Source organism: Manis pentadactyla, chromosome 6, assembly GCF_030020395.1.
Source record: "Manis pentadactyla isolate mManPen7 chromosome 6, mManPen7.hap1, whole genome shotgun sequence".
Taxonomy (NCBI): Eukaryota; Metazoa; Chordata; class Mammalia; order Pholidota; family Manidae; genus Manis; species Manis pentadactyla.
The window spans coordinates 112,190,712-112,216,176 of NC_080024.1; the positions used below are offsets into that span (position 1 = coordinate 112,190,712).

At 38.1% G+C, this 25,465-nt stretch overlaps 1 protein-coding gene across 2 annotated transcripts in view; it reads left to right on the forward strand.

Annotated features, from left to right (window-relative positions):
• LAMA1 (laminin subunit alpha 1) overlaps positions 1-25,465 on the forward strand; it is a 156,979-nt gene that overhangs the window by 30,805 nt on the left and 100,709 nt on the right. For both annotated transcript variants that reach the window (XM_036880704.2, XM_036880705.2), the window contains exons 4-11: positions 14,098-14,340; positions 15,314-15,493; positions 18,205-18,294; positions 19,179-19,296; positions 20,214-20,392; positions 21,070-21,175; positions 23,070-23,230; positions 24,504-24,644. In XM_036880704.2, the coding sequence (XP_036736599.2) occupies positions 14,098-14,340; positions 15,314-15,493; positions 18,205-18,294; positions 19,179-19,296; positions 20,214-20,392; positions 21,070-21,175; positions 23,070-23,230; positions 24,504-24,644 (1,218 nt within the window). The remainder of the gene's footprint in view (positions 1-14,097; positions 14,341-15,313; positions 15,494-18,204; positions 18,295-19,178; positions 19,297-20,213; positions 20,393-21,069; positions 21,176-23,069; positions 23,231-24,503; positions 24,645-25,465) is intronic.

The following is a 25,465-nucleotide window of genomic DNA, read 5'->3' on the forward strand; positions in this document are numbered from 1 at the left end:
TTCCAGAGAAAGAGGTAGACATTGTGTTCCCATGTAGACCTGCCTCCCTCCAGTCATACCATATCACTTCCCCTGTGCTCTTGTGGGCCACCCAGTCGCTGAAGTCAGTGGAGATTCAAGTGATGTAACCCCGACCTGTCAGCGTGAGGAGGGGTAAGGACTTGAGACCAGTTCTAACACTCCCACTGCCTCAGACTTCTGAGGACTTCTCTGAGAGCTCCTTCTAGAGCTTATCTTTTAGGCACCACACCTTTACCTTTGGGTAACATAAGAGCTGTAGGATCAAATGGGAATACAAATATTGTACCTTAAAGTGTTCAGTGTTAATGACAAGTGAACTGAATAAATAAAAATAATTGAAGCCAGTATCAGGAAGATTACAGAGTTTCATTTCTTGACAAGATTATTTTAAGCTTTATCATGCGTGTATTATCAATGGTTTGTCAGTAACCATTGTTCCATTTAGTACAGTTTAGTTTACCAAACCTTCTCCCTTTTTCCTTTGTGTGTGTGTGTGTGTGTGTGTTGAATGGCAGAGTATTGGCCATACTCTTACAGTGTGTCTTACGCAATAGGGCTTCTTAGACTGAACCTTGCGGAGGATTCCGGGAAATTAGTGAAGATAGGTTTCGGGACTCTGTCAAAATATACTTTCTTATCCCAAACTATTTTGGCTTCAAATTAAAGCTTTTTGTTTATTTATGGAAAGAAAGGGAGGTCTGTTCTGAAATATCTTTTTCTTCCTGTTTTATATTGAAGCTAAAAAAAGATGAGTTTGAATTTCTGAAGAAATATTTCTTTGAAAAATACAGCGTAGTTTGGAATCCATTCTAACATTTGTTATATATATGTGTAAATATATATATATATATATATTCATTTAGAAATCTACTCAAATTGTAACATCTTCATTTTTTAAAAGAATGCTGTAACAAATAAAAAAGTAACTCATGAGTACATCAACTATACTTCATAATGTCTCACAAGTTTTTAATTGACCTTTTCTCTATACAGAAACTTGCCTTTTTCTGATATAAAAGAATTTTTTTTTAATACAGAAAAATATAGGGAAAAATGTTTTAAAAAATCATTTTCAATTCTAATGACTTTTTGGTTCAAATCCATCATATCCTGAGAAGTACTATGTATTTACTAATGCATGCTCTCTGCTTATTGGGCGCTGCGGTCTCAGGATTCATTGATAAACAAGACAGTGATGACACCCAGGGACAGCCCTTAGCATAGAGAAAGTACCCAACAAACAGTGATTTCCTTATATATGTTTGTTATTATCACCGTTACTTCAGTTGCTAAAGGCTGACCCTGACCCTCAAGGGCTCTGGTCTAGTGGGGGAGACAGGCAAGGAAGCAGATGGCTTTGGTGGGAGATGTAGGTTGTGCAGGGGTTGAGGACATGTGAAAAATGCACAGGAGGAGCAGCTTAGGGGTCAGAGACAACCCAAAGGAAGGACCAGGGGAAGGAAGGAAGGAGGGAATGAGCAAGGGTGTGGGGGGCGGAGAGCAGCATCAGAAAGCATGTGTGTGGAGCTCAAAGAATACATTCAGTCCTATCAGAAATGTTTTCTTTAATTTTTCTTTTGATTTAGATACAATCCAAACACAGTAAAATGCATGCACCTTAAGGGTGCAGTTGGATGAGTTTTGACCAGTACAGACACACACATGTAAACCACACCCTTATCAAGACACAGAATGTTTCCCAAGAAAGTTCCCCTTTGCCCCCCACTCCCTGCCAATGCTCCCCACTTCTGCCACCAGAGAACCACTGTTCTGAATGTTTTTCACTTTAGATTAACTTTGCCCATTATACGTCATATAAATGGAATCAAACGTTGTGTCCTTTCTGTGCCTGGCTTCTTTCCCTGACACTAGCTGTGTGATTCATCCACTGTTATCTGTATACATGGCTTGTTTCTTTACTTCTCAGTAGTATTTCACTTCATGAGTATATCAAAATCCATTCATCCACCTTTTGTTAGGTTGTTTGGGTTATCCCTGTTTATTTAGTCAGTGCCTATTTTTTTATTGAGATACAACTGACAGATAACATGGTGTAAGCTTAAAGTGTACAATGTGTTGGTTGATACATGTATATATTGCAATAGTATTACCAGTAGCATTAATTATCACCTCTATCACATCACATAACTGTCATTTCTTTTTGTATTGAGAACAATTAAGATCTAGTCTCCTAGCAACTTTGGGGTTTATAACACAGTATTGCTGACAATAATCACTATATTATGCATTAGATCTCCAGAACTTATTTAGCCACTAGGTCTGGCTACCATTTTTGCCTATTGTAAACAAAGCTGCTGTCCACATTCTTATATAAGTCTTTCTCCTGGGTGTATGTTTTTCTTTCTCTAGGAGTAGAATTGCTGGCCAGGGGCTATGTGTATATTTAAATTTATTATAAGACTGACAAACCACTGACCAGAAAAGCAGAAAGCTCTTCTCCCAGGAGTCACTGTCCTGTGCTACCTGCTATCCAATATATTAGAAGTACTCTTTTTTATCCTTTGTCCATTTTACTAGGTTTCTAGGAGAGCCAGTACCAATTTCTTCTGCATGTCCAGCATCTAAATTCCTGTAATAATTTTTAATAACAGAATAATATGTCATCATGTGGATACATGATCATTTATTTAACCTGCTCCCATTATTGGACATTAAGGTGTTTTCAATTTTATAAAATAGTACTGCAACAAACATTTGGATATTTCTGTGGGTGTAGTGTGGATTATTTCTTAGTGTGGATTCCAAGAAATGGATTGAGTCAAAGAGCTTCAACATTTTTCAAATGTGGTCTTTACTACCTTATGTTTCAAAAATATTGTTGAGTTTATATACTCACTAACAGTAAATGAAAGTGCGTATCTCACAACTTCCTAGTAACATACAGATTAAAATTTTCTTTACTTTTCTGTTCTCTGCTAATTGAAAAGCAAATTATTTACTTTGTTCATTTGTTCATTTATTCAAATACAACTTATTTATTTATATTATGTCACTGTATTGGACATATATTTCAGAGCATTGTGCTGAATTCAGATAGTTAAACAATATTTGTATATTTGTTTAGTCTATTTTGTTATCATCACATGAATAAATAATGTCATGTGTGTTAATCTCTAGTAAGGCACTCAAATTGCTTTGTGAAATGGTGGTGACATTTTAGATATGTGAATATCAGTGTAAGAAACAATACAGAATTTTCAAGTCAGATTATAACAAAAGAGGACAAAACTAAATTAATTCTATCATCTTTTTGAGAGATGCCAGTTGTCAGAGTAATAACTCTGGCACTTGGGGAAAGTGATTAGAAATCTGATAGCTTACATCTCTACCATGCATTTTATAAAGTGTTTGCCTACTTATGCTATATTTTTACTATTCTATATATTATTTCATACTATGCCTATAATGTGAGGTAAGTGAATGACATATTAATGTTCAAATTATTCATTATGAATAATGCAGTGGCATGTACAGAAAACCTCCTCTGGATTTATCATTTTTAGCCTGAATCATGAAAGACATTACATATAGTTTTATAATTCTCTAGATCATAAGAAATCAAAATTTTATTAACTGGTGATCCCTGCCTTTTGGGGAAGGTTATAGAGGAGAGTGATTCTGGAAGTCTAACTTCGTAAACACCTATCTTGGTGAGATGACAGTGATAAAGGCAGAGACTCTCCAGTGCCTGGGACAGCTGCCCGCTGTACCCTTGCATCTCCTCAGACCTGTGACTCCTTTGAACTTTATACACAAATACTTGGAGAGCACTGACTCGCTCTGGCCTGCCCTGTATGCGCCATAAGCTACGGAAATGAAGCCTGGGAAAGCTGTGAGATCCAATTAAAGCCTGCAGATCATTAACTGAGCAGCCACAGCTGTCCAAACCAAGGCATCCTGAGAGAGTTGGTGAAGTCTTAAAACCACTCATTGGCCAACTGAGGTGGTTTATGCTTTCTTAGGGTGCCTGATAACCACTGTAATATGTGTAAATAGTTTTGTTGTGTGTGTGTGTGTGTGTGTTTAGAAAACTAATAGACTTTATTTTGTGGAGAAGCTTTAGATTTATGAAAATTAAATGTAAAGTACAGAGAGCTCCCACATACCCCCTCTTTAGTAGTTTTTGGATCAAATTTGGGCTATTCTTAATGATCTTTTATAAAGAAAACCATGAAGTGACTGATTTAGTATAGTTTTGATAGTGTCTCAGACCTTCCCCCCATACTCAGAAGGTGACTGTGTGCATTGTCAGTCTTACCATGTAAAATGTTCTGTGTTTACTATCTCATGGCATGTAATTAGAGGATATTCACCTTTGTTCTTCATATGAAGGAAGCACAGAAATACAGCGAAACCACCATTTAGTAGGCCTGCATGGACATGGCTACCATTTAGGGTCATTCACAGCTTTTTACCAGACTGCTGTATGGGGCCAGGCAAGAAAGGGGCTGCCCCAAGTCAGCTGATTGTTTAGGAAATAGCACCAAGCAAGAAGGCATTCTTTATGAACTGTGTATCTTCAGTCAAGTCATCACCAGGGCCTCCTTGCATTTTCAAACCCTAATGGTTTAAGGCTCTGATTTAGTATTTTGTGAAGTATCATCATGCCTCATCAGAGTTTAGTAAGAACATGACAGAAATAGGATCATGGGAAAGATAAGATTTCAAACATCCCATCTCAGCTGCTTGCTTGACCTGCAAGTGGCTTAATTGGCTTCTCCAGAGCACGCCTTGGCTGGGAATATATTCAGTTTAGAAATCTTCATCTTCCACACAAAGCTGACTCTTCATACCATTCACTTTTCTCTCCCTATTTTCATGTCTTCTTTTTCTTGTGGTAAATATAAATAACATAAAATTTACTATTTTAACCATTTCAAAGTTTACAGTTCAGTGACATTAAAAATTCTCAAATTGTTATACAGTCATAACCACTATTCATTGCTACGGTTTTTTCATCTTCCCAAACTGAAACTCTGTATCCTAAGCAGTAAGCCCCCATTCCTCCCTCCCCTGCCCCAGTTAATCATAATTCTAATTTCAGTCTCTGTGAATCTGACTACTCTAGGTAATTTCTATAAGTGGAGTCATACAGTATTTGTCTTTTTGTGTCTGGCCTGTATCACTTATCATAATGTCTTCCATATTCATCCACATTGTAGGATGTATCAGAATTTCAATCCTTTTTAAGGCTGAATAATATTCCATTGTATGGCTATCCCAGAGTTTGGTTAGCCATTTATCCATTGACGGGTATTTGGGTTGTTTCTATTTCTTGGCTATTGTGAATGGTGTTGCTGTAGACATCATCTACAAACATCTGTGTCAGTCACTGCTTTTCGTTCTTGTGGGTATATGTTCAGAAGTGGAATTTCTGGGTCATATGGTATTTCAATGTTTAACTTTTTGACAAACTGCCCTACTGTTTTTCATAATGGCTACACCATTTTACATTCCCACCACATCTTTTTAATTAAACAAAAGCCTTCCTACATATGACCCTTATTTAGATATTCCCTTTTAAAATAAACTTTACAGGTAATTTGTCAATTTGATGCCTGACAAATGATAGATGTTCAGTGAAGTTAGATCCAAAGAAAAATGAGAATCTTCAAGGTGGATATAAACCAAGCTTGCACGTAAAGAATGAAATCTTACAGAAACAGAAAGAAAAAGCTTCCTCATCTCTCTAGGACTAAATCTACAAACAATTCAGTTAGATTTATTGACCAAAGGAAAGAAACACATAATTATTGTTTCTAGGAGTTGTAAATGTATAACTGTTAAGTTAATGTTTAATGGAGTTAGTCAAGTACAGATCTGCACGGCTTTTCTAGACAGTATGGCCTGGTGGGTTTGTGAGGCTTAATGCTTAGGGGCCCCTTTTACTTTCATAGGACATGATGACACTGTGTATTCTCATGGTAAGGGATGGTAAAAATGGTGGGAGGCTGTAAGCTGCTAGCCATGGTGAGATCAACTGGGGAATGATAGGTCAATGTGAGGACTAAGATTGGGTTTTCGAATGTTTTAATCCAGAAGTTCTCTAAGCTGAGGAAGGGAGGGGAACTGTGGGTTTGGGGGCCACATAGAAGAGGCCTGTCCTATCTTCCTGAGGTGGACAAGGTTTGAGAAAACTCTGTAAGACTGACTCACTTTTGAGAAAACTCTTTAAGACCGACTCAATTTTTTCTCTACTTTAGTCTTGGTCTTTACTACATCAATGCCACCATCTCCCATGGTTTCGTGGCACCAACATCCAATCCTGGGATCTTTTCATCTTTGGCTACACCTAAGTCCGTAGTGTAAGGTCCTCTAATGGTCTAAAGTCTTAACATGGTGCAAATAGTGGCAGTAGGTTCAGTCTCCTTCCCTTGATCTGCCCTCAAGCCAACCAGGTTTCTCCTGCAGTTTCCACCCAGCTCCCTGCTCTGGCCTGCAGGTCTGTGCTCCCTGTCCCTCTGCAACTGTAATCCCCTAACCACTGACCTTCCTCCTGGGGACTTGGTCAACCTCTGGCTTTCCCATAAGGGCGTCCAGCATATGGGAAATGACTGTGTTCTCCACTTTCCTGTTATATTTGTGACACCTGCCACAGTCCGTGTTACAAAGAAGATGCTCATTCAATGTTTATTGAATGAACCTTAAGTGAAAAACTTTTGGGTGCTTCCCTTGCTCCCTGCCTCATGTGTCCCTTTGGGGAGCATCTCTAAAAGAAACATCTCTGCTTCTCTGCCCATCCCTCATCCTCTCCAGGAAAGCAGCAGTGATTTTTCTGGCTGGGAGCAAGCTGACTCTTCTCCCTCATCTAGGGCCACATCTCTGCTTGTCTTTTATTGGGCTGATTGTGCTCAGGACACACAGGTCCTGACTGACACACAGGCAGGGCCACCGAGCAGCTGTGCATGTGTTGCTCAGCTGTGACACAGAGACGGTGTGCTGGGAAGACCTCCAAAGCCACTCATTGAAACCACAGCCTCCAGTTTTGTTTTTTTTCTGGAATATTGCTGATTTCTTTCTTCTATCTCCATGACAGATTTCAAGGTCTATTTCCACAATCAGTAGGGAAAGGAATGTTGTTTATTACTACTTCTGCTCCCACATGAACAAATGGGGGATTGCATTTTCAGGGAAAAGCCTAGTGAATTTTAAAGGCTAAGATATTCATAAGTAAAAACATATAGCTCTGACTGAGGTGGGGATTCGGAGTTGGGAGACAGTAAAGGTGCTTTTTCCATTTCTCAGACAAGAATGGCCTGTAACTGCATTCTGCCAGTGGGTTTATCTCTTCGTGGGCATGCTGGGCTGTCACAGGACACTTACAGGGAGGGAGAAACAGTGAAGATCCCCACAAAGGGTGTTTGGGGACATGCCTGGTTGTACCTTTGGGTTAGTTCCAACGAATCTTCCACAAAACTTAGCAAAATCGTTTCAGAACACTTGCTGAAATTGAGCTTTGGAAGCAATTATGTGGAGAAATACATTGAGATAGGGAATGAAAACCAGTGTCTTCCTTTTCTGTTTTGACTTCTTAAAGTGATACCTACTAGTCAGCCTCAAATGGAAATAGTGACGCTTGGTCCGTGGCACAGCACACTGATAGGCGCTTTTTGAAATAGCTTTTCTAGTTGATGACGTACAGAACTACTTCTGACAGGTGTTTTAAATATCCTTTGCCCATCTTCAGATTACTGGTTACAGGTTACTATCTACTTTTTAGATGGGCTAATATCTCTATGCCCTCCATTTGCTGGTGGTTATCTTTCTTACTTTGGCTTTACTTTAATGTCTACTTGAAATATCTGAGCATGGTCTAAAAAGTTAGCATTCCTTGATAGTCTGAGACATGAATCTAAAGAATTTTAAAGAAAGAACCTTGATCAAAATTTATCACTATTGGTAGCCAGTTCCCCTTCTCCACCCCCCCCCAATAAAAAGAAAAGGTAGAAAAGAAAAGATGGGGAAAAAAGATACTGGATTTTGACATGTTTATTTTGTACTTCTAATGACAGCACCAAATTAAAAAAACAAATCTAGTTTTATTCCTTAAGTATCTTCTCATTCATGGAGCTATTTCCTTTTGTCTATTTTGTATACTGGTTCTAAAACAATGAGATAACAGTAAAACGGCTAACTAAAACACAGTAAAAGTATTTAAAATAGTGAAAGTATAGTAAAAATTATAATTTAAGGTAATTGTCCGTAAGAGATTTATCTAAGATGTATATCACATGTATCCTATTTGTCAAGTAAACTCCTAAGCCCCAAACTTTTCTTGTTCTGTCTGCTTAGTTTTGTTGCTACTTCACATGATTATCAATTGATTAGATACTTTAGTGATTGATACTCTGTAAAACCAGAAGTGATTCATATTTGCATTAGTAATTAATCTTCTAGTCAACAATTACTTCTTTATTCTTGAGTCATAAATGTTAACTCAAGTGTTCATTTTGAATTTTATTTTCTAATAATGTCATTAAAAATAAAGCTCAGAAGCACAATGCACTTTCATGGGGATAATTGAGCAATATTACTTATCAAATACACTTAGCTCCCTTTTTTAAAATGTAATTTTATTCTTCACCTAAATATCTTTTGTCTGTGAGAAGTTCATTTCCATCCTGTAAGAGGAAAACCTTCCTCCATTCTCTGGTTTCTGCCATGGAGATAGGTAAGTAAGAGCTAGTATGGAGAATTTCCAGAGGGATGGTCCCAAGTGGTAGCTGCACCCCCTGCAGATTATGGGCAGAGGTCCTGCAGAGAGAAGGGGCACTTTCCCTGGAGAGGAAAGATTTCACTTGCCTGTGCACAGGGGAAGTTGGTGTTGGAGAATGAGGCTGTCTGTGTTTTTCAGACGTCTGTACCTGAGGTGGATTTAATAAAGTTTAGTTAAGACTGAGGCCCACATGAAAATTCCTGTCTGGATTCTTCTGTAGAAAGTGGTGTTTAATGTACGTGTACCTCGTTTACATGGCACTGTGTGCATTCTGGTGATCATTAACAAAGGCCCCTGGGTGGGAACCCAAGTGCATGAAAGTGCATTTTAAAATGGCTGGATCAGCTCAGGGTGGCAGGACTGCAGTGGCTCTGAATCTGGTGAAGCCCTGCATCATCAGTTTGTGTTCAGCCAACCTTACAAGGAGAGAAAAGACAGTTTAGTCAACCATGCAGAAGGACAGCATGGGCAAAGGTTTACAATTCTATATATTTCCATGGAATCCCTCACTTTTTCTATATGATGTGTAAGACCTGTTTGGTCAAACTCCCAGTCAGTGAATCAGAGCTTATGTTCACCTGCTAGGGTTGCCATAGCAAACACCACAAACTGGGTGCCTTAAACAACAGACATTTGCTTACTAGTGGTTCTGGAGTCTGGAAGTCCAGGAGATGGTGGGAGGGTTGATTTCTTCTTTTGGTGGCTTTTGACTGTATCATCATCACACTGTGGTGCCCAGGTCTGTGTGCATCTGTGTCTCAGTCTTCTCTTCTTTTAAGGACTCCGGTGGTATTGGAGTAGGGACCCCCCATATGACCTCATCTCACCATCACTGCCTCCTTTCAGACCCCGTCTCCTTGCAAAGTCATATTCTGGGGTACTAGGGGTTTGAACTTCAACATATGATTTTTGGGGAAACACAGCTGAGATGAGTAACTTAAGTGACAACAAGTGGTTTTAGATGCTTCATAGCATGCTGTTCCTCTTTTCACAGATTTACAGCTCACAGTCCCTTTCTCAGTCTGCTTCCTTGTCTCCAATTTGGGGAGCTTGAGGACCACTGAGAGACTGTGAGAACAATGTCCAGCTTCATAGCCCAAGGCCTTGATCAAGACAAGAGTTAATTCTAATCCTTGAGGGATTGTCCTGGACTTTTTCCACTATGGTTGTTCTTCCACTTGGTGTTATTTTCTGACCTCTGAGTAAATTCTCAGTATAGAAACTGAGGTTGCTGAAAGCTCAAGAACATAGTTTTGAAATAAGAGGTTGGACAACCTGGTAACACTCACCAGCTGCCTCAGCGTGGCATTTCAAGCTTCCTTTCCCTTGCGATCTGCAGAAGTAGCCATTAGTGGCTAAGAGTACAGACTGCAAAGCCCTGCCATATACATGTTGGTACCCGTGAGATCCTGGGAAGATTACTTAATTTTTCTGTGTCTCAGTTTCCTCATCTGTAAAGTGGGGGAAATAACAGTATGTACTTCATAAGAAGAATGTAGCTGTAGCATTAGAAGAGCTGTATTCTAACAAAGCACTTCGCATCATCCCTGGCCACGGTAAGTGCTACATAAGCATTAGCTGTCATTCATTTTTGTTTCTTGCACACTCTCCATCCCCCCGACTGCCCACCCCCTCCTCATGGCAGCTCAGACTGCCATAACAGAAACTCCAGAGTTAACCAGAATGAATGCCACTGAGCTTGTTTAGTTATGAACCCCATGTCCCAAGGAAATGTGGAGATCTTTTTTTGGGGGGGGTATTATTAAAGAAAGTTCAGTGACCTTCAGTGTGTGTGGACATTTGGGAGTAATGCTCTGGAGTATGCATGGTGGCTGAAGACTTTGGATGAGGTCATATGTTTTTTTATTGGGGCCTGAAACTCAGTAGTTTGTCTTCTAACTTCTCTGTACATCGGTTTCCAAATATGTAAAATGGACACAGTGATCATTTGAACTCATGGGGTTGCTTGGGATTAAATGAAAGGACACACATAAAACTTTTAACATGCATGAGACAGTCTTACTGGTTCTTCCTACTTTAAAATGTGAAGTTGGAAAGTAGAAGGTAAATACATTTCACGTCAGCTGTCTTTATAAATGTCCTCATCTTCTATCCCTCCCTCATGGACTGTTCATCACAGTGTCTCATTTGGCACCTCCACTTTTTAAAGTGTTGTTTCACGTATTCAACAGCGGTAAATGATCACCACCCACATGCTCATAAGTTGTACTTTCATGATTAAAATATTTGCAAAGCAATAGGACAGTTAATGAATAAAAATGAGGATGTTGTCTCTAGGCATGAGTTTGAAAACCAAATGGAAAGCTGTTAAGGATGGTTTCCATTGTGGTACTCCAGGACGGCCCTGCACCTGTGCAAAGCTGAAAGTAATAGCCACCACACCAGAAAACAAATGCTGGGTGCTCTTCAGAGCTAGTCATAGAGGAGACAGTAAGATTAATTGCCAGGGACTTTTGAGAAGTATTTGGTATTTCAATATCATTAAAACATAGTAAATCAGGGACATATATATAAATTATGGAATGTATGAATTTATAAAATTGGGGAAAAGGGTTTTTTAGTAAGCTTTCAAAAATAAAAACCATGTAATTATGTTCACAGGAGAATTTTCTGGAGATCTTTGTGCTAGGACAAAATAGTCTTTGTATTATTTTAATTTTTTGAAGTGGTTTTAATTGAGAAAGATGTTTCTAGATTTTCAAACATTGCATATTCAGTTCTAGTCCAAGTATTAACAGTTACACAGGTCTTGATTTTCCTCATTATTGAAACCTGAGAACATTATTTTATATCTAATGTTCTTTAGAAGCAGTGGTTATGTTTTAGAGGACAATAGCACGTGGACATAGATCAGTCACAATGTCAGACACACAGCACCTGCAGACAAAACTCGGTTGTGGGTGTAATTATAGGTGATGAGTTATTATAATGAGATGTAACTGTCTTTCTCAGAGAATAATTCAGTAAGGGAATGTAAAATTATTTGGTTTATGGGGGTTAATTTTAAGGAGCTCTTTTATTTCTGGAATTGGTGAGGGCTAAGATGGGAGAAGCTAAAAACAAAACAAAACAAAAAACCAAAAGGCAATAAGACTTAGAGTAAGTAACACCTTCCTTCCCAACATACACACATATGTGTGTATAAACACATGTATACATAATCACATAAATACAGATGTGTGCATACACATTTATATACATATATTACATAAATATCTTACAAAATAAAAAGTAGTTGACTTTAGTTTTAAACAATTGCCTGTTTCAATTTGGGTTAGAGAAAATCTGGGGTAAATAGCAGTTCACTTGAAAAAGGCATTCTATTGTAGCTTGCATGCCTAGCTCAAGTTACTAATCTAAGTTTACTTTCATGGAAGTAAATGCTTGTGAAGGCTGAATTACTGACATCTAAAGTACATAATATTGTCATAATATGTCTTCCCAACTCAGAAAGCATTTCGAATTTGTGTTCAGTTCATGGGACTGCAATTTAAATTAAGATTGTGTCCAGAGCATCATGACAAGGTGATGAGGCCTTTATAAATGACAAATATTTTCAGGTAATCAGAAAGCTGAAGCTGAAAACTTTGGACTCTGGAAGTGATAGATGGTAGTTAAGTTTAACTATTTGAAGTACAGTTACAAGAAAGTACAATCAAAATCTTTTCTGTAGCTCCAGAGTGTACTATTTATGAGGCACCTTGGATCAATATTGGACCTTTCTGTCACAGGAAAAGTTTCCATAAAACAAAATAATTTTAGGAGCAAATGAATTTCCTGTCTCTGCAAGTGCTCTGAGAGGGCTAGTTGTTGGAGAGATGACTCATTAGTGCTGAATTTGGGGCTAGATCACTACAAGGTCCCTTCCAAATCCTAGATCCATCCAGATAGTCTCCTCGTGCTGGTAGTGCTCATCAACATCCCTTTTTTCCCTGTTTGCTTTCTCCCTGCTGTCTTTGTATTTCTTTTTAAATTAATGGTCTTTAATTTTTTCAAGTAGTTTTTGGTTTAAGTACAGAGTTCCCATATGCCCCTCTCGTATCTCCCCATCTATTTCCCCTATTATTCACATGTTGCATTAGTGTGGAACATTTGTTTTAACTGATAAACCAACAGTTGGTATATCCATATTAACTAAGTGCATAATTTACATTGTTTCACTCTTTGTGATGCACATTCTGTGGGTTTTGACAGATGTACCACGATGTGTGTCTATCATTATAGTATTATACAGAAAAGTTTCACTGCCCTAAAAATCCCCTGTGGTCCTGGCAACCAATGATCTTTTTACTGTCTCTATATTTTTACCTTTTCCAGAATGTCATATATGGAATCATACAGTATGTAACCTTTTCATACTGGCTTTTTCACTTAGCCATGTGCATTTAAGCAATATGCATTTATAAACTCCATGTCTCTTTTTTTAAAGTAATGTATCATTATTTTATATAAAGGTGAAATAAAAAGGAAATGTTCCATATAAAATACTGGGGAAAAGTACTTAAAATGTTTATTTTAAAGGTTAAATCTAAGTATGGGAGGTAGGACAGTCACATGGCTTCTGTCAGCAATAGGACAGCTCCAAGGGGTCACTGCAGAGAGACAGGCAAGCCTTAGGCTACAGGTGTAAAACTCCATGTCTTTTTGTAGTGTGAGAGCTTATTTCTTTTTATCACTGAATAATATTGTATTGTATGGATGTATCACACTTTGTTTATCCATCCACCTGTAGAAGTTTTTAGTTCACTTGGGTAAATAACAAGGAGTGCAATTGCTGGGTTGCATGGTAAGAGCATGTTTAGTTTTGTAAGAAACTGATAAGCTGTCTTCCAAAAAGTCTATACCATTTTGTATTCACATCAGCAGTGAATGAGAGTTCACATCCTCACCAGCGCTTAGGGTTGTCAGTGCCTTGGTTCTAAGCCATTCAATAAGTGTACATGCAGTGGACATGGACATTTTTTTCTCATATTCGCTGTGAGAAATACATTTAACACTACTATTAATATAATATATTAGTGCTACTATCATTCAGAATCCAGGTGGAGAAAAACATTAGAAACAAAAGAAGAAGCACTGATATTAACATTAACACTGTTAGTAATAATAATTTATTTGTGAGTACTTTTTGAGTTTATTTTGAAAACAGATGCCACAGAAGAACATTTAGAAGATGTATTGCTGATTAACACGAGTTAAATTCAGAAAGCATTCTAGACATTGGCCATCATCATGTAAGAGCTCTCTCAAGAGGCACTCTGGTTTTTGAGCAGTTGCTACTGGTTCCTGATTGAGATTTCTCAGTGTCTTTGTTTCAGGTCTTTCAAGTTGCCTACATCATCATCAAAGCAGCTAATGCCCCTCGACCCGGAAACTGGATTTTGGAGCGGTCTCTGGATGGCACCAAGTTCAGCCCCTGGCAGTATTATGCAGTTAGTGACACAGAGTGTTTGACTCGTTACAATATAACTCCAAGACGAGGGCCACCCACTTACAGAGCCGATGACGAAGTGATCTGCACCTCATATTATTCTAGACTGGTGCCACTCGAGCATGGAGAGGTATTGTGCCCACTGCAGTTGTCTGTGTTTTCAACAGAGCCCCCCCGACCTCAAATGTTCAGAGAGCCCTCTAAGAGCCAACATTAAATAGTAGTAATATATCTCTCTCAGTGCAGATTGCAGAGATCTTTAATATAACTATCTAGCCATGTGCAAGATATCAGTGACTGATGCCTAATGATGATTAATATCCTAACTGATACATTTCACCTTATTGATTTCTTCCCTTTAAGGACATCCCTCGGTTTTAGCTCTGGTGATTGAGTAACTCCATCAGATCCTCCAAGGATCATCTTTCCCATGACACCAGGGCAAGAACATTTGTTGAAATATTAAAGAGAGAGTTATTCTTCCCAGTTTTCTCCATGAAGTTTTTTTCCTTGTCAGTGTTAAGGATTGGAGACGGCTTGTCAAGTACTCCAGCTGAGTGCTCAAGGAGCCCAGACTGTAGGCATTTCATTAAAGTCAGGATGTAATCAAAACCAACCCATTCTTTAGTAGCATCTGGCTTGATGAGATAAAACTACAAAAACTCTTCGAAGTGCTCTTTGCAGCAGGAACTCTGCACCAAGCCCTGCCTTGTTTCAGAGGCAGAGATTAATTAAGGGCCCAGGTATTACAAAGCTCTCGGGCACCTTTGCTCACTCTCTGAAGCCTTATTATGGCACTTAGGGTGTAGTTGCAAAGAAGTCATAGCGGAATGGTACATGTTAAAGCACCTTCACTGCTTGGAGAAATGGTCCTGGGAAAAGGTTTCCAGCAATCTCTGAGACACTGGAATGGATAGTTTCTGATTAATTGAATATGTTTTATGATCATGGTGTTCACAAGGAGTTACCAAATGTTAGATTTCTATAGGAACTTAGTTGTTTGGTTTGATTTGTAATGGTTATGTCCTGAATTTAAATAACCAGGGGCATATTTTTGCATACTTAAAATCGACATTGGTTTATTTTGCTGTCTTTATCTTTAGATTCATACATCACTAATCAATGGCAGACCAAGCGCCGATGATCTGTCACCCAGGTTGTTGGAATTTACTTCTGCACGATACATCCGCCTTCGCTTACAGCGCATCAGAACCCTCAATGCCGACCTTATGACCCTCGGCCACCGCGACCCTCGAGACCTCGACCCTATCGTCAGCAGACGAGTAAGTCTGGCAGCCGTCCTGCCCCGCGTGGAAAGTTCATTTTGTTTAAGAGAGACAGACTTTTCCTCTTGGTTGGCCTTTTCCACCCAAGTTCGCCGTTTTTTAATTTTATTGATGATTGTTATATATGCTTTGTTTCAAATGCCACCTTTGAATAGGTGACAGTTCTGCCCTTGTGTCCTCAGGCCCTCTCACTGTGCCCCCTTCCCGTGATGTCATCGTGTATTCAATGTAATGGCATCGCTTCGCGTTCTCCTCTGACTCCACATCTGATCTTGAACAAGTGAGGGTTGTTCCTTCTTTTTTTTCACTTAAAATTTTAGAGTTCGAGATATAATTTATGTTCAAGAAGATGTTCAGATTTTAAATGTATAATAAATATATAAGGTTAGTATGGACAAACAGTTTTAAATCTCTTGGATATATCAGGAGTGGAATTACTGAGTTACAGGGTAGCTTTTTTTAAAAAATTGCTGAGCTTTATGAAAAGTAGTTGTACCATTTTATAGACCAGCATATGAGAGTTCTGGTGTGCCAGACACAGTCACAGATTTAACTTGTCAGTCATCGTCATGTCAGCTTTTTAATATGCAAGATGGTGGCATCTTCTTGTGGTATCAATTTGTATTTTCCTGATGACAAAAGTTGAGCAGGTGCTGATTGGTATCTGATCAAATGTTTTTGTCCATTTTTAAATTGCGTTAACTGCCTCCTTATTACTGAGTTATAGAAGATCTTTCTATATTTTGTATACAAGTTCCTTGTCAACTATGTCTATATTGCAAATATCTTCTGTCTGGAACTTGCTTATTCACTTTCCTAACTATGTATGACATTTGAGATGTTAATTCTGTTGAAGTCCAATTTATCACATTTTCTTTTTTTTTCTTATCCCAATTTACAAAGCTATTATGCTATGCTTTCATCTAGTACTTTTATAGTTTTAGCTTTTACATCTATTACCATTTGAAATTAATTGTTGTGTTTGGTGTGAGGTGGAAACCAAGGTTCTTTTTTTTCCCCCACATACATATAAAATTGTTACAGTACCATTTGTTGAAAATACTTTCTCCCATTGAATTTTTTTGTTGTTCTGTTGAAAATTATTTGGTTTTATTATTTTGGGCCTATTTCTGGACTCTATACTATTCCATTTTTCTATTTGTCTATATTTATGCCAATAACGAACTTTCTCAATTACCATAGCTTTATAGTCAGTCTTGAAATCAGGCACTATAGTGGTCCAACTCAATTATATTTCAAGATTGTTTTGGCTATAATAGTTTCATTGTGTTTCCTTATAAATTTTAGAATCAATTTGTTAATTCTGCCAAAAAAAAAAACTACTAAGATTTTCATTGGGATTCCATTGATTCAATAGATCAGTTTGGGAAGAATGTTGGAAAACATTTTGATAATATTGGATAATCCAATCCATGAACATGGTTTATCTCTCCACTCACCAAGGTCTTCTTTAATTCTTCTTGGCAACATTTTGTTATTTATTTATTTGTTCATCTTTTGCTCAATTTATTCTTAAATATTTTGCATTTTTGCATGTTACTATGTTAATAGATTTGCTTGTCAATAGATTGCTTTCTAAATTTTATTTTCCATTTGCTCATGCTAGCATAGAGACATGCAGTTCATTTTTATTGATTATTTTGCATATTGAGACATTGCTAAATTCACCTATTATTTCTAGTACATTTTTTTGTAGAATTTTCTGTGTACACAATAATGTCATCTACACAGAAAGGAAGTTCAGTTTTATTATGCTTTCTGGATGCCCTTAATTTCCTTTTTCTTGCATCATTGGACTGGTTGGCACCTCTCACAAAATGTTGAACAGAAATGGTGGGAGCTGAGTTGAAGAAGAAAGCACTTAGTCTTTCCCTGTTAGCTCTAAGTTTTTCACAGATGCCCTTTATTAGGCAGAGGATATTTTCATCTACTGGTTTGCTAAGTTTTTTTTTTTAATGAAAGGTGTTGACTTCTGTATTTTGTACATCTATTGAAATGATCAGATGGTTTTTCTCTTTTATTCTGTTAATATGGTGATTTACATTTATTGATTTTTGTGTTTTAAACTAACTTTGTCTTCCTAGGAGATATCACACTGGTCATGAGCTTTTTCCAATTTATAGTTCTGTATTCAGTACTGTTTTTTAAGGTGTTCAGTAGCATGGGTTTTGAATACAAATGCCATGGCTTAAGCTGCAGCCAAGTTGAGAAATTCCTTTAGACTTCCCTGGTTTCTGCTGAAGAGCTAATTTGAGCTTTATTTATTTTAAGAATTTTTTAAATTGAAGTATAGTTGATTTACAGTGTTACATTGGTTTCAGGTATACAACATGGTAATCTGACAATTATGTGAATCACAAACTGCTCACCACAATAAGTTTTGTGACAATTTGCCACCATAAAATGTAATTACAATACTATTGACTGTATTTCCTACACTATATTTTTCATCTCCGTGACCTATTTATTTTATGATTGGAGATTTGTACCTCATTATCCCCTTCACCTTTTTCTCCCATCCCTCAGTGAACACAAGGCTTCTTTGTGCATGTAATATAATTTGAAATGGATACATAAGTATTTTTTAGATTACCAATAGCAACAAGATATTTGTTACCACAGCAAAATCTTCTCTTCACTGAAATACAAGAGGTTTTAATTTTTTCCATAACTTTCTTTTTCCATAGTATTACTATTCAATCAAAGACATTTCTGTTGGAGGAATGTGTGTTTGTTATGGCCATGCTAGCAGCTGCCCATGGGATGAAACTACGAAGGTGAGTCCTGGTGTTATGCATTTTACTAAACATCAAAACAGAAGTTACAGCTATAATGTTTGCATTATTTTTGTTACTCAAGGCAAATGTTGAAAGGTATAAAATCATGCTGCCAAAAAGATTGTCAGATGATTTAATGAACTTCACATTTTTGAACAATTTTATTTTGTTTTTTGGGAGGATATATTTCTAATTAAACCTTTACTATGCATTTTTTGTAATAAAATATACATAAAAGAAAATTTACCATTTTGACCATTGTAAAGCATAACGTTCAAGGGCCTTGAATTTGGAATCTCTTCTCTCTATAAGATGGACAAATAAAAAACATATATAAATGTATAAAATAAATATTGGTTATAGTTTTTTAAGTGGATACCCCTCCTATTTTCTACCTTTTTCAAGGTATTAAATCAAGATAAATAAAGCTTATCTGTTTTAGCATAATATTAAGTGAACTTGAAATCTTTTTTTTCTTTTAAGTGAATTATATCAAGTTGCTTATTTTTTCCCCATCTTTGTTATTCTTTAACTCTTGAATAAGACTTTTCTCTTATTAATGCTGAAAACTATATAGATGAATATCAAGAAAGTCATTAATAGAAGCTTATAAACCCTTGAAGTCAATGCATCTTTTTTGAAAAGTTTTTGTTTGTTAACCCATATTGTAGTTTTGTTTTATTCTACTCACTTCTGTTTGTAACCAGGTCATAGGTATATATTTTCTCTAAAACTGAAATGCCAGTTTGCTTTAATATAGGTATATATCCTTACTCGTACAGTCTTGCTATATGTTTGACTATGATAGGTTCCTTTAAAAATAAAATTTTAAAAATATGTACAGGTAGATTTTTGGATGTAAATTTGTGTTCCTTATTGTCTAGAAACTACAGTGTCAGTGCGAACATAACACCTGCGGAGAGAGCTGCAGTACGTGTTGTCCCGGGTACCACCAGCAGCCCTGGAGGCCCGGAACCATTTCTTCTGGTAACACATGTGAACGTAAGTCCACTGGGAACTGGAAGAATGCAGTTTTTTTTCCCCCTCTTAATGTTTTTGACTTTATGATGACTTAACATTTGTAATTAATACATAACTTCTTTTCTTAGATATTCAAATAATTCCTAAAGCTACAGATTACCTTAATACAATTTAAGGTATTAAAGCCTACAAAACTTTTATAGATTTGTTACTTTTAGTCTAAAGTTCTTCTTTCCATATTTTAGTTTATTCATTATTAATTTGAATTTAATTTTTAAGTGGACAATATATTCACAAGATTTCAACATCTAACAATATATATAAAGTATGTAGTGAAAAACATTATTTCCACTCTGTCTCCATCCTTCCCACTTTTTATTATGTCCTGGTGTGTTCTTCCTGAAATTTTTATGCAAATAAAGGATGTATTAATATATTCCTATCCCCAATAGAGTTCAAACACAGAACCTGACATATTACATGTGTCATTCTACACATTGCTTTTATATTTAACAATATATCTCAATAATCTTTCCATGTTAGCAGTATGAAATGCTTTTTTAAAGATCAGTACACTGAATTCCAGTATATAAATGTAACATAATTAGAACAGCTACCTATCCATGGATATTTTGGTTGTTATTAGTCTTTTGTTAACACCAGCAGTGATGCAATGGTTAACCCTATGCAGGTCATTCACAAGTATGCATGTACTTCTGCAGGATATAATCCCAGAGGACAGACTGAGGGGTCAAATGGGTATGCATATTTAAAATTTTGATAGCTACTTTGAGTTGTCCTCTGTAAGACTACTCATATCCTATTAAAATAGCTTATTCTGGAATTCTAATTTATAGTCATGGAACTTACTTAGGGAGGGAAGGGCTTTCTTTATATAGGATATAAATGTATTAATTGAGATGTTAAAATTCTCCTAGAATGTAATTGTCACAATAAAGCCAAAGACTGTTACTATGATGAAAGTGTAGCAAATCAGAAGAGAAGTTTGAATACTGCGGGACAGTTCAAAGGAGGCGGGGTGTGCACAAATTGCCTGCAGAACACCATGGGAATCAATTGTGAAACCTGTATTGATGGATATTATAGACCACACAAAGTAAGTGTTTCTTCTCTACAGCCCAGCTTCATTGTCTTCCCAAGGTGGAAAAGAGAATTTGTCAAGTGTCAACCTCAGTATCGTGACTTATTTCCTTCTATAATAGTTCCTTTATATTCTTACTATGTTAGCAGTGTTCTTCAAATATTAATTTCCTCCTCTGTCCCGTTTTCTTGCTCAGAGTAGGCTGTTCATTCATTGTTATTTAACTTGGGTTCAGGGCCCATTAGCTGTATAGTGCCAGGGTTTTGTGATAGTAATGGTGAATGTGAGGAGTCAGCCGGTGACCAAGCAGCTTGCCCACAGGGAGTGCTCAGTCAATCCCCAGTTGGTAAGTAGCTGTCACACAGCTCCCTGTGGTGCTGTGGTCATAGGTGATGTTTACATATGGCTCTGAGAAATAGCAGAGCAAGGCAGGCCGTGGAACCAGTGGTAATGGGAAAGGATTTCACTTTGCTAATGATACTCACTGCTGTCATCATCGAAAAGATGTCTGGGGCTTTTCAGCTTGAGCTCACCTTCTCTTCCTGAGACCCACAACCCCTGGGTTCACAAAATCACTACAGTAGTCACATCTTGAATAAAAAGCCAATACCGTGCCATCGGTGTGATCGTTGTATTGTTACTCTCATTGCTATTCTCTTGTAAGATCATCCAGGACAAACTCTGCCTTTCAGGTGTCTCCTTATGAGGATGACCCTTGTCGTCCCTGTGACTGTGACCCTTGGGGGTCCCTCAGCTCTGTCTGTATTAAGGATGATCTCCATTCTGACTTACACAAAGGTAAGTACTTGATTCATTTTTTGCTTGCAATTGATTTTTTTTTTGGTGGGAGATTTGTACCTAGTGGAATTATTACCATTGTGTAGCAATTTGATTATGTGATTCTTTTGTTCACAAAATATTTATTGAGCACCTACTCTGTGTCAGGCAGTTTTCTAGGACCCAGGCATATATACTTGAACAAGAAGGTCAAAGTTCCTGCTCACTGGCAGACACTGAACAAACAAGGGCCTGTGTAATGTAACTCCAGGCAGAGTAAGTGCCTTGGGCATCAAGCAAAATTAAGAATCTTGATTGGAGGTAGGCAGGATGTGGAGGTGGCCATGTGGGGGTGATGAAAGGACATTTGAGCAGCTAATTGAGCATTTGATGAAAGAAGAAATCAAGCTCAGCTTAAAGCCCTATGTGGAACACAGTAAATAGCAATCACTCTATTTAGCTCTTAGAAGATACTAGAAAGGCTTTTGTATGCATCATCTCACAAGGCAAACAATTCTCCAGTTAACTTTGTAAATGTCAGTGTTCCTTCTGTTTTAAAAACTGGCAGATGGACTTGTAAATACCAGAATTTTCTGAAAAGGAGACTGTGACCCCATGAGAGACTTGTGTTCAGAGACTTGTGACCCCATCAAATTTTCAGTCACTAGCAGTTAAGATGGATTATTGACAAGATGTACCAATTTAGGGTGGGGGGACCCTGGTAATGTGGAGGGTAAATTACACAAGTGAATCAATTCTTACATGTGAATGGTACTAGGGATGATAATGAGGATGAGGATGCTTACAATGACAATTACCCTTTCATCCACAGCAGGTAGAAATCAGTTAACACATTTTATAGGCAAGGAAACTAGCTCAGTTAAGAAATCTGGCTGAGGTTACACAACTAGAAAGTTTCAGAGTTGACATTAAAAAGAGTGAATGGTGCTTATTGCCCTCTACCATTTGCCCTGTGCTTTAAAAAAACAACTTTGTCATGTGATATAATTCACTACCCTGGAGTCCACCCATTTAAAGCACCAAGTCAGTGTGTTTTGGTATATTCATGGGCACAGTCTTTACCACAATCTAGTATTAGAACATTTTCATTACCCCACAAAAAAACTCTTACCCTTTGACCATCACTCCCCATTTCTCCCCACCCTTGCCCCACCCAGCCCTAAGCAGCCATTAATTTATTTTAGCTATATAGATTAGTTCTGTACATTTCATGTAAATAGAACTATATGATATGGTCTTTTGTGACTGGCTTCTTTCACTTAGCATAATGTTTTCAAGGCTCATCCATGTTGTAGGATGTATCGGTACCTCAGCTGTTTATTCCTGCTGAATAATACTCCATTGTATGTATATACCACATTTTATATATCCATTCTTCAGTTGATGAACATTTCCGTTTTTTCCCCTTTTGGCCAATATGAATAGTGCTGCTACAGACATTCATGTATGAGGTTTTTTTTTATATGTATGTTTTCATTTTTTTGGATAAATGCTTAGGAGAATTGCTGGATTATATAGTAACTCTGTGCAAAACATTTTGAAATGACAAATTGTTTTCCAAAGTCGCAGCACCATTTTACATTTCCACCAGCCTCTGCATTTCATCTCTATTTTCTTTCTTTAAGCCAGAGGTTGACAAACTGTGGTCCATGAGCCATATGTGGAACACTGCCTGTTTTTGTAAATTAAGTTTTATTGCTGTGCCCATCTGCTTTTGTATTATGTGTGGCTGCTTTCAAGCAATAGTGGCAGAGTTGAGTAGTTGCAATAGAAACATTTTGGCCAAAAAGCCTAAAATATTTCATCTTTGACTTTCTACTGAAATAATTCGCCAATCCCTGCTGTAAACATTTTCTGCCTTCCTGTTGGGTCATTGCCATTCTTTTCTTTCCAGGGAAGTGGCCGGGTCAGTGTCCATGCAAAGAAGGCTATGCAGGAGAAAAATGCAATCACTGCCAGTTTGGCTATAAGGGTTACCCAGCCTGTGTCAGCTGTGCCTGCAGTCGGGCTGGCAGTGTGAACGAGGACCCGTGCTCAGAGCCTTGTCTCTGTAAGGTATGCAGGGAGGTCACAGCCATCTGCGAGGTTCCTTTGAGGTTTCCTGAGAAAGGAGCACATCCCATTGGCTCAGGTGATCAGTTCTTTTTAAGCAGAACTCCCCACATGCCCCTTCCTGAGAAGCATGATGTCATGCCACAGAGAGGTGGCCACAGTATGTGTTTTTACACATAGACGGGTATCTGGTTTGCTTTTCTGGTGCCTTCTAGGCAATGGACATATATTCCAGAAGTATTTCTGTGACTTCCTAGATGAAATCAAATACTACATGTCTTAGGCCTTGGCTATTAACTCCTCTACAACATTCTTTTCCAGCTTTATGTTTAGAGGAGAACCAGGTAAATACTAAATTTCTAAGAATATTAATTGAAGGTACATATGTTACTCAGGGTTTCTCTTTAAAAGGAGTTGGAAAATAATAAGAAGTGCATGAATTGGATACCAGGGAAGTGTTTTATTTGGCTCTCTGATATTCATGACCATTTCCCTCGTGGTTGGTGGGACTTCACATCACATGTTGTATCTTATGTGCTTATTCCCATGTAAGCAGAGTCTTAGGTACATATTATATTTGGCTGAAAATAATCTTGAGCATTTATTAATAAGACAATTATACAGCCCTCTTCAGATTTTAAAATTCTTGAAAGATCAATAGAAACAGAAGATTTAAAACAGAACAGTACAAAAAACCATTTTGATATACAGCTAACCCTTGAACAATTCAGGGGTTAGGGGTGGCAACCCCCAGTGCATTCTAAAAGCCACATGTGACTTTTGACTCCTCAAAAACTTAACTCTAATAGCCTACTGTTGACTAGAAGCTTACTGGTAACAGTCAATTAACACATATTTTTAAAGTCACATGTATTAATATACAGCATTCTTAACATAAAGTAAGCTAGAGAAAAGAAAGCATTTCTTTTCAAATTTTCACAAATCTCATAATTTTTTCCAGTATATTTATTGCAAAAATCTGCATATAAGGAGACCCACACAGTTCAAACCTGTGTGGTTCAAGGGTCAACTGTAATAACCAAGCTCCAAGTTTCCTAGCCTCACAGTTGACTACATAATCAACTGATAATTATTTCTAGGTATCTATTCTGGGAATATTGACTTCACTAGCTTGACATTTACTTTGAGCCACTATTTATTTACCTGTTTCTCTGGATCACTAAACACCTTTCTTGTTAATGCCATGTCAGTCATTTTATTCCCTCTACCCAAGACACATTGCTTTCAGAAGCTATTGTTTTATTCCAACTTGCAGGAAAATGTTGAGGGGAAGAATTGTGATCGCTGCAAGTCGGGATTCTATGACTTGAAGGAAAGAAACCCCCAGGGCTGCTCCGAGTGCTTCTGCTTTGGCGTCTCTGATGTCTGTGACAGCCTTTCTTGGCCCATCGGTCAGGTGCGGGCACCTTCCCCGAGCCAGGGTTTAATAAGTGCACCACCTCAAATGAGCTCTGTGGGACTATGTTACGAGGTGACGAGGCTCACTTTCTCTGTAACACTGCTCTCGTCCTCTCCTGTGACATTGGCATGGCCCAGAGGCAGCCCATTCTTAAAGAGTCATTGAAGTTTCTTCCTAGATCATGTGATTGTTCCTGCAGACAATTTCCTATCCAAGCAATAGGCTATCATGGTCTTGCAGAATATGTCATGTCTAGATTTCTTCTGTGGGGAAATGCATTGAGTTCTGGAGTCAGATCTCACCCCACCTGCTCCATGTAGGTCTCAGCCCAGGAAACACACCAGGACGTGGGTCATGCAGAATGTTCTGGCCTCAAGAAGGTGGAATTGGTGGCAACAATAGCAAGTGGCACAGGGATTATGAGGGTAGGCAAGGTATCCCCAGCTGTTTCTGAAATAGGGAGTTCTGATGTGTCATTGGTGACTAGGAGTAGACAGAGTGTGATGGCTGGAGGCCAGGGAGAAGCTGCAGGGGGCAAGGCTTACCCAGGGTAACCACCCCTCCTCCCCACATGCCCTCTCAGGACACCTGACTTTGACAGGGAAGGAGCGGGCGAGGGGGCTAGCTGCTGACTCCTCTTCCCCTCCCTTCCTCTGCCACCATCAGGCTGGTGAGGAGTGGGAGGGACCTGGGGGAGGTGGGGAGTTCCCATCTGAACCTGAAGGTGAGCTCCTGTGGTCAGAGTACTGGGACGATCATTTGTCATCTCTGTGTAGGGGACAAATTGGGAGGATAGGATCTAGAGGTTACTTTTATAC